Raw genomic sequence first — 9,379 nt, forward strand, 5'->3', positions numbered from 1 at the left:
AGCAAATTGCCAGTGTCCCACCTGTTATTACCTGGATGGGCCTTAGCACACCTCCCCAAGGAATGACAGGATCGGTCAGGTGCTCCCCACGATAAAGGGAAAGCTGTTACCTGGCCCATCAGGGGCACCTTCCTGAGGTGTTCCACAATACCACTAAGGGTGGGGGTGTAGAATCAGAATCAAAATGGGGGGCTGGCACTGTGGCACAACAGGTTAATGCCCTAGCCTGAAGCACCGGCATCCCATATGGGTGCCGGTTCTAGTCCCGGCTGCTCCTCTTCCAATCCAGCTCTCTGCTATGGCCTGGGAAAGCAATGGAAGATGGGCCATGTCCTTGGGCCCCTGCACCCACATGGGAGACCTGGAAGAGGTTCCTGACTCCTGGCTTCAGATCAGCACAGCTCCAGCAGTTGTGGCCAGTTGGGGAGTGAACCAGCAGATAGAAGACTCTCTCTCTCTCTCTGTCTTTACCTCTCTCTGTAGCTCTTTCAAATAAATAAATCTTTAAAAACAAAAAAGAATCAAAATGGGGTGAGTGTGGCTAAAAGCTAACTGCAGACCTCTTGCTTCTGCACATATCAGCTTTGCTCGCTGACGGCTAAGGGTGGATCTTGGGAAATTGTGGGCCCAAATTCCCAGGAACTGGGTTGACCAAAATGTGTCCTCAACTGTTATCTTACAACTGTATCTTGGACCTGTTGTTGGGTTTGTTGTTGTTAACTGTTATCTTACAACCATGTCTGGTTTTCTTTTTATTGTTCACTGCATACCAGGTTCCAGTTCGAAATTGTGAGCCCTAGTGGACAGAACCCTATAAAAAGCCGTGTAACCGCTGTTGGGGACCGCACTCTGGTAAGGAGTGTCGGTCCCGATCGGTTACCTTGCCTGTCATTTGTCTCCCATTTGCTTCTCATTTTCAATAAAATTCATGTGCGACTGTCACCGGTTTTTGTAATCTTCCATCTTAGTTGATGAGTGGATGCAACGGAGGTGGGGTGTTCAACAGCACACAGGTGTGGCAGGAGGAGTCCCTGTTCTGGGACACCCTGCTGGGAATGCCTGCTGCGAGGCCCCCGGGCCCAGTAGTCTCCCTGGTGGGTGCTCTCCTATGGAAGACCCTGCTCCCAGGACCCGCCCCCGCCGCGGAGGACTACACCTGCTGCCCCCGACATCAGCTGAGCCAATGAAGCCTGAGCATCGTCTCAAGAGCCCAGCACGCGGCTCGCTGTGAGCGTGTGGACCACGGAGCCTGCTGCAGGAGGGGCGCCAGCAAGTCCCCTGTTATTTAAACCGGTTTGAGTTGAATGTCTGACCCCGGCAACATAGTCCTATTATTCTCCTCGGGAGACACAAATCTCTCTTCCCATTGGCCCCGACACCAAATGCCTGATGCGTCAAAACTGAGCAAAATAAGAACTTTTATAGATGTCTCTGGAGAGGTGGGGGGGTGGATAAAAAACAGGATATAAATAACCACTATGTACAGCTCGCAGGGAAGATCCACTCCCTCCCTGCGGCCTGCGGGGGTCCAGGCTCGGCCCGCAGGCTCTGAGCAGGGGAGGGGCGTCAGGCCTGGAAAGGAGAAGGGGGCGCGTTAGCGGGGGCGGCGAGGGTCGTCCCGAGGCGCAGCTCCCGCACAGGCTCCCACGGAGGCCTCCTGCCGCCCCACGGCGCGCAAGCAGCCCCGAATGAATGCCGTCGGCCCTGAAGGGTGGGAGCCCGCCTCCTCGGCCCCGGAGAGAACCGCACAGCGACCCCAGCCAGCCCCGCCCGAGGAGGGGAGGGGGCGCGGCTACCTCCCGAGCACACAGGGCGGGCGCAGAAATGACGTAGATCCCCCGGGAGTCTCCATCTTCGGGGCCATCCCAGTCCGCTGAGGAGCTGAAAGGAACGAACGGAAGCGCCAGTGCCCCGAAGTTCTCGGACCATCCGCTTTCCCACCCACGGCCCGAGACGAGCCGTGCGATGACCCAATCAGAAAGCGGCTGTAGCGCCCGGGGCCCAGATGGCCAATCAGGAAGAGGCACCAAGAAGCGGACCAATCGCACCACGGACGTTGCTGCAAGCAGCCAATGGCGACAAAGCGCGCGTCTGCGGCCCAGCCCCTCACCTCAGGCCGTCCCCGGGGCCCTCCTGCGTCCTCAAGTTGTTGAGGGCGTCCGGGAGCGCGTGGACCGGCGGCTCCGGGGTCGCAGCCAGCAGACGAGACCCGGCATCCCGGCGAAGCCCACGGCGGCGCACGTGGAGCAGCAGGAGGGCCGCACCGGCCAAGCCCGCGGCCACCAGCAGCCCCAGAGCCGGCGGCCAAAGGAAGCGCTGCGCGTCGCCCTGCCTCGGGGCCGCGGGCAGCGCGCCCGCGCCTCCGTCCGCGCCGTCGGCGTGAACCGGGAACTCGCAGCGCGCGCCCATGTAGCCGGGCGCGCAGGCGCAGACGAGGCCCGAGAAATGGGCGTAGCAGCGGCCGCCGTGGGCGCAGGGGCGCGTGGCGCACGGGTCGGCGCGCTCGCGGCAGTCGCGGCCGCCGAAGCCCAGCGCGCAGGAGCAGCGGCGCGCGCCGCCGCCCTCCACGCACGTGCCGCCATTGGCGCAGGCGCGGCGGGCGCAGTCGTCCAGGTCGTGCTCACAGCGCGGGCCCGCGAAGCCGGGGCGGCAGCGGCAGCGCAGGGCGTGGCCCAGGTCCAGGCAGAGGCCGCCTGCGGGGAAGGGACCGTCAAGGGGCGCGGCCGGGGAGTCGGGAGGGCCCCTCCTCCAGGAAGCCCCTCCCGGACGACCCCCGGGCTCCTGCCCCCACCTCCCCGCCTCTCACCGTTGCGGCAGGGCTGCAGGCTGCACCGATCCACCCTCTTCTCACAGTTGGAGCCTTGGAACCCGGGGGGGCAGTGGCAGATGTAGGCAGAGTCGGGGTCTGCGCCCCCAACACACAGGCCCCCGTTGAAGCAGGGCCCGTCGGCACACGTCACCCCGCTCACCTCGCACCGCAGCCCGTAGAACCCGCGGGGACAGGCGCATTCGAAGGCCCCAGGCGTCTCCTGCGCAGGGGCAGAGGGCCTGCATGAGGAACCCCACACACACCCGGCACTGCTCCTTGTCGGCCCCAAGTCCCAGCGGCCGAGGGCCTCGTGCGGAAGGCCCTTCCTGGACCGCCCTCGCCACGCTCCGTGTTCCCTGCCTGCCCACGGCGGCTGCTTCCCCTGGACAGCCCTGCGCGGGGGTCTCAGCTCGAAGCCCACCTCCTCCAGGAAGCCCTCTCTTGATCTCCCCTTCCCAGACCCCCCCCCCAACTTGAGTCCTGAGCGTGCCCCCGCCCGGGGGACAGGCTCCCAAGTGGCCCCCACTGGGCTCACTCCCACTTCCACACCCTGGCCAATCCTGGGCCCATCTCCCCAAAACCTCCCGTGACGTCATCCACCCGCCGATTCTGCGCTCCCCACGGGGCTCCCCCCACCTCAGGGAGCGCCCCCGGGGGGGGAGCACTCAGCACGCGGCGGGGAGGGGATACTGACGCTGCAGCTGCCCCCGTTGGCGCACGGGTTCCCGTCGCAGGGCCCGGGCCCAGGCGCGGGGCATCCGGCGGCGGCGGCAGAGGGCGGGCCCCTGGGGCTGAGGCAGCTGCTGGTGGAGACAGGGACGGTACAGAGGGGCCCGGTCCAGCCCTCCAGGCAGCGGCACTCGTCGGGCTGCTCGCAGAAGCCGTGCTCGGGGCTGCAGCCTGCTCGACACGCGGCTGTGGGGGGCGGAGGAGGAATGGCACGGCCGGGTCAGGCGGGTGGGAAGCAGGGAGGCTCGAGTGCCTTCCACGCGCCCCCCCACCCCCACCCCCGGCTTCATCCTGGGAGACACAACCCCCAGCCCTGGCTGGCGAGGGGACCGACTGCCCAGCTGAAAGAGGATTCGAACCCGGGCCATGGGGCTTGAGTCTGTGCTCTCGGAAGAGGACCCAGGGTGGAGGCCGGGGATCCTGGGAAACCCCGGGTGTCCGGCCTCCAGCCTCTGGGAGGGGGGAGGGAGGAGGAGGAAGAGGAGGAGGGAGGCGCCGGGCTGGGAGGAAGGCGGATCAGGGATTGCAGCTTCCAGACCCTGTTCTTGGGGTAGGGACCCAGCTATGTGTCAGGAGAGGAGCTGAGGCTACCAGCCTGGGAAATGGGTGTGGGGTTCCTATTGGGGCAACAAAAGTGCTGGAAAAGAGCCAGGGGCTGGAGTCCCCAGGTGGGGCTGGGAGAAGTCCAGGCGCCTCAGTTTCCCGGAAAGTGGTGGCCAGAGGTGGGGGGGAGGCTGAGGAGCAAGGAGGGTCTTAAGGTGGGGCCTGGGGTCCCTGGTTCCCTGCTCTGGGGAGTGGACTGGGGGGAGGGGACGATGGAAGGGACACCAAGTGGCGTTACGGAGGGGCGGGGGCCCAGGTGCGGGACCGCGGAACGCGGGACTCACGCGGCGCCTCGCACTCGTCCTGAGCCGGCGCGCAGGGGCGCAGTCCCGGGCCACACCGCGAGGGGGCGCTGCGCGAGCGGCAGAGGCGCGCGCACGCGGCCCCGACGGCCGGCGGCTCGCAGCGCGCGCGGTAGGAGAAGCGCAGCTCCCAGGCGCCTGCGCGCTGCACGTCCCGGGCCCACGGGCCCCCGGCTGCCAGGCGCCGCCGGCCAGCCACACGCGCCAGCAGACTCCAGGAGGGCCCTGCGGGGAGAAGGGGAGGGCGCTGGGTGGGCCGGGCCGGACCGCGCGGGACTCAAGTCCCGGGATGGACATGGAGAGCGCCGGCTCGCTCGCTCCCGCGGCTCCCAGCGACGGGACCCGCTGGGAGCCGCGGAGGGCCTGGCAGCCCCCTCCTCTGCAAGGCTGCGCCCTCCGAGTTAGGGCCCGGGGCGGGCAGGATGGTCGCATCCCTTTCTCAGAAACGAATGCGCTCACGCTTCGCCCAGAACCTCCGTGTATTAGCGTGGTGAGCACCGCGTGTGACGCACCTGATACCCACACACGGACAAGCGTCTCCCGATGTGAGGTCATCACACCCCTAACTGTAGCGCGGGACCCTACTATTCCAAAGTGCGGACAGACCCCAATCACTAGACCGTCCTTTACGCACAGTGTTTGAGACCCTGGGTTCCTGGGCGAGCTCCCTGCAAGGCACTTTCTGTAAAGCGAGGACAGCGCCTCTGCTGTGGACAAATCCCCCCCACACACACACGCCACAATCCGGCCCTGAAGCCTTGCCCAGCACTGCCCCTGGTGGAGCTGCCATGCCCATAGGGTCCCTGCGACCTCTCCATGGACAAGGGGACCGAGTTCACGCTGCAGGTGACTCTCCGTGCACCCTGGATTCTCAGAATCCCATGAACAGAGCCTCTGGGGCGGCTCCCGTGCTGTGATAAGAGACCTCCCCCCTCCCCGACCCCGTTTGCCTGGGACCATGGCCATGGACTCCAATACCATTGCCAGCACCACACTCCAGGAGCAGGGAAGACTTCCCATGAACACTCCCCACCCAGCCCTATGCTGGACCCCCACTCCCTGGAGCCCTGCATCTGACCCACAGTCCCAAGGCAAAAACACTCACCTCCCATCTGCTCCCCTAACTGCTGTCTCCAGGTCTCAATGACGAGGGAGAAGGTGCCCTGGGCGGATGGAGGAAGCGGGAGGGGAAGACAGAGGTCGGGACGAGCGCTCAGCCAGGGCGGATTCCGGGGGTGAGCAGTGCTGGGCCAGCAAGGGCTGATTCCCAGACAGCAGGCGGAGAGGGGGCACCAGGCTAGGTTTTATTTACCAAGCATCTACTATGTGCTAAGCACTTGGGATTATCCCACGTTACAGGCTGGAAAAGGGAAAATCAGTTGTGCAGGGTCAGGAATGCAGACACAGGTACTGTGTGAGAGGGGAGATGGGGTTCTAAAAGTGAGAGTAACAGATCGAGGGCAGAAAAGGTTGGGGGGCTGGGATCCCGAGAGGGGATGGGGGAGGGTCCCTAGATGCAAGGGAACTGGGGGATAATGAAGAGGGAGCCAGTGCTCAGGGCTGGCTCCCCAGGGAGCAGAGGCCGGTTCCGTGAGTTTAAGGTGTCCCAAGGGGCGGTTGGAATGTTGGGAGTTTGGGGACTCAGCGTGCAGGGCTGGGGCTCAGACGTCTCCAGTTCCCAGAGGGCAAGTTGAGGTCAGACCACCTGGGGTCCCCAGTGGGGAGGGTTTAGGATGTGGGAAGCAGAGTTCCAAATGGCAGAACTACCGGTCTGGGAATTTGTCACCCCTCCCCGGCAGGGGGCAGGTCAGGATCCTGGTAGGGGGAGTAGTGGGGGAGGGTCTAGGCTTGGGCAGCAGGGTTAAGCCCCCAGAACCGGAAGCACTCCAGGGCAGGGGCTCACCGGCCAGGCGTCTCGGAAGGGCACGCGCAGGAGACCGTCGGGCAGCGCCAAGGCGGGCGCGGGCACTCCGGGCTGCTCGGTGTAGATGGGGCCGCGCGCGCTCAGCGCCGCGCCAAGGGCACACGGGGACTCGGCGGCCTCGTCGGAGACGCCGGGCTTCAGGCAGACTCTGAAGAAGAGGCGGCAGGGCCCCCGGGCGCTGCACGGGGACCGCGGGGCCCCCGGGCCTGGGCCCGGCCCGAAGGAGTGGATCTGCAGCTCGAAGACGCCGGCCGGCCGAGCCTGGGGCCGAAAGGGGCACGGCTCAGGGGGCGTCCGGAACCCAGGCTGTGTGTCCGCCGCGCGCCCCTCCCCAGGACCTCTGGGCGGCCCCCCGCCCCCATGGATCCCTTCCCACGCAGTCTCCCACGCGGATCTGACCTGGGGAAGGCAAAAGAGCGCCAGGATCACCGTCTGGGCCACGAGCAGGGGCATCCTCAGAGACGCCATGGCCTTTGGGGGTCTCAGAGCGGTGGCAGCTGCTGGCTCCGCAGCCTTATATGAGGGGACAGCCCCGCCCCTTCAGGCAGCGCCGAGGGGAGGGGGGTCGCGGGGAAGGGGCGCGTGCAGGAGCAGCCTGCACAGGGCCGTGGTGTGGTTGTGGGAGCGCCTCTGCGTGCGGCTGGGGTGGCTGCGGGGCCATGTACTGTTCTAAGGTTCCGTGAATGCGTGTGTGGAGTGGGCGCACGGACGCTCCGAGTGCACCTGTAACCGTGTGTGGTCAGCACCATCGTGGGCTCCTGGGAGACTCTGATTCTGTGGGTGCGCGCGCGCTCGAGTGGAAGCCCGGAGCTGTGCCCTGCTTCGCGGTGTCGCGCCTGCGTGTGTCGGGTGCGCTCCGGGACCACCGCGTATGGCCCCGTGACTGGGGTGTCTGTTGCGGGGACCTCTGGCTGGCCCTGTACGGGTGCGGTGGAGACCGTGTGAGGTTGTGAAGGACGGAGTGGGTGTGGATCAGATTGGGTCTGGGAGTTCCGCGAGTGGAGCTGTGTACGAACACGATGAAAGTCCAGGGTTCTTTGTGGACCCCTGTGCGCGCGCGCGCTCCTGGGTGTTCCTCCTCCCGCAAACAAAGCCGTCCTCGCCGACCGGCCTCTCGGCCGCCCCAGACGCCGGGGCGCGGAGCGGCGGCCCCGGGGGTCCCAGCTGTATGTAAATGTCGCCATCTGCCGGGCGGCCGCGCCCCGCCCCCTGCGCGCCGCAGCTGGGCTGCCCGGTTGGCCTCGGAAGGTGTGAGCGGCAAATGGGCAGGAAATCCCGTCGTCACGCACGGGGCCCGCTCCCCCGACCCCAGATGAAAGGCGGGGCCCTGGACCACCGCCGGAAAAGCCGGTTAGGAGCAGATGTTCCAGTCCTCGGCTCAGAACCCTCGGTGCCGGGCGCAGGGCAGGGCCCCTGAGACGGTGTAACCACTCCCCCTCCCCCCACTTTTACTCTGTAGAGTGGAGAAACGTTAATAATTATAGGGAAATACAGGTTCAATCCATAAAGATATTTCTGTATTAGAGTAAGATTCGGTGACCAGTGAGGCATAGCTGTGCAGAGCCAGGTTCTCTGGAGCCCGTCTAGACTTCTCTCCAGCCCCACGGCACCAAAGGCCAGAGGCCTCCTGGACCCGTTCCTGGGGAGGAGGTGGCAAATCAGGCCCCCGCTGGGCATGTGGCAGAGTGAGGTCCCAGCACTGGAGACACGGGAGGAGGGAAGGGGGGGGGGGGGACAAATTCCAGGTCCAACGCGTCCTGGATTTTAAAGCCGGCCTGTGTTAGGGCCAGGCCCGCCGGTGTCTGCCGCACTTCCCTCTGCGCGGATGACCCTGCAGGAAGGGCTGAGTGCCATCCATCTCTTCCCCGCCGGCAGCGGTGGGGCTTGCCTTCCTCTCTCCCAGTTCATACAACAGGGCCCGGCAGTAGTGTTGAGTGAGAGTGTGTCGAAGTCAATCAAAGGCGGAGGCAGGGTCCTTGCCGGGTCACAGGGCTCTGTGAGCTGGGAGCCCAGGTCCCTGGGGTGCGCCTTCACCCTGGCCAGACCCTGCCTGGGAGGACACGCAATCCGATGCAGCCCTGGTCCACAGAGCCCCCGCGGGACCCCCAGGCCACGGCCCCGTGCTGGGTCTCAGCAGCCTCCTGGGCGCGGCTCGGTCTTCCCCACTGCTGCCCTCCAGGTGCCTCCTGCAACACCGTCTCTGAGCCAGCATCAAGGCGGGGCAGGGGCCCGGATGCCAGGGGCACACACAGCTTCCCTTCATGCCCTGGTGAGCAGGCAGGTCTGGGTCCAGGCCCAAAGGGGCCCTCAGAAGCACACTGAGGTGGGCACACACACCATGCCCTCTCCCCACGCCCTGTTCCCAAACACAGGACCGGTACAGCAGTCCAACTCTCCCAGCGACTTGGGCGGGAAACGCAGGCCCCTCCCCCCATCCTGTGCATTCCCTAAGGTAGGGGTCTGAGGATGCAGGAACACTCCAGGGACTGCTCAGCTAGCCTGGGGCTGGGGTAGCAGGGAGCCTGTATCTGCCCTGAGGCTGTACCAGGGCCTTGGTGCAGCCACTGGCATCCCATACTGCAGTGCCTGGGGTCAAGTCCTGCCTCTCCTTCTGACCCAGCTCCCTCTGATGCACACCCTGGCAGGCAGCAGCTGGTCCTGGCCCAAGTGCTAGGGCCCCTGCCACCCATGCAGGAGACCCGGATGGGACCCAGAGGGAGGTCCAGGCTCCTGGCTTTGGCCGGGGCCAGCCCTGGCTGTTGCAGGAATTTGGGAAGATCTCTTAAACTATGCAACTCCAACTTTCAAACAAATGAAATAATTTTTAAAAATAGTGAATCTCTCATCTCAGGTCAATATCGTGGTCTAAGTGCGTTAAGCTGCCACCTACAATGCCAGAATCGCATAGGTGCCTGGTTCAAGTCCCACCTGCACCACTTTGGATACAGCTGCCTGCACCTGGGAAAGCAGACGGCCCAGGGGCTTGGGCCCTCACCTGGATAAAGCTCCTGG

At 65.2% G+C, this 9,379-nt stretch overlaps 1 protein-coding gene across 1 annotated transcript; it reads right to left on the reverse strand.

The window, feature by feature from the left end:
- Nucleotides 1-1,400: 1,400 nt before the first annotated feature.
- DLL3 (delta like canonical Notch ligand 3) lies at nt 1,401-6,881 on the reverse strand. The gene is made up of 9 exons (XM_017342191.3): nt 6,767-6,881; nt 6,347-6,628; nt 5,549-5,606; nt 4,426-4,668; nt 3,504-3,724; nt 2,807-3,029; nt 2,111-2,693; nt 1,797-1,881; nt 1,401-1,572 (listed from the first exon to the last, which is right to left on the reverse strand). Exons 1-9 carry the CDS (start codon nt 6,833-6,835, stop codon nt 1,567-1,569), a joined length of 1,770 nt encoding a protein of 589 aa, XP_017197680.2. The 5' UTR covers nt 6,836-6,881; the 3' UTR covers nt 1,401-1,566.
- Between the last annotated feature and the right edge of the window lie 2,498 nt (nt 6,882-9,379).

The sequence above is a fragment of the Oryctolagus cuniculus genome, chromosome 18, assembly GCF_964237555.1.
Source record: "Oryctolagus cuniculus chromosome 18, mOryCun1.1, whole genome shotgun sequence".
Classification (NCBI taxonomy): domain Eukaryota; kingdom Metazoa; phylum Chordata; class Mammalia; order Lagomorpha; family Leporidae; genus Oryctolagus; species Oryctolagus cuniculus.

Bases quoted from the DNA above. Each gene is read 5' to 3' on its own strand.
- DLL3 (XM_017342191.3), bottom strand. From the start codon at position 6,835: ATGGCGTCTCTGAGGATGCCCCTGCTCGTGGCCCAGACGGTGATCCTG. The intron at 4,669-5,548 runs GTGAGTGTTTTT...TTCTCCCCGCAG, and splicing joins GTTAGGGGAGCAGATGGGAG to GGCCCTCCTGGAGTCTGCTG. The intron at 3,725-4,425 runs GTGAGTCCCGCG...CGCCCCCCACAG, and splicing joins GGACGAGTGCGAGGCGCCGC to CCGCGTGTCGAGCAGGCTGC.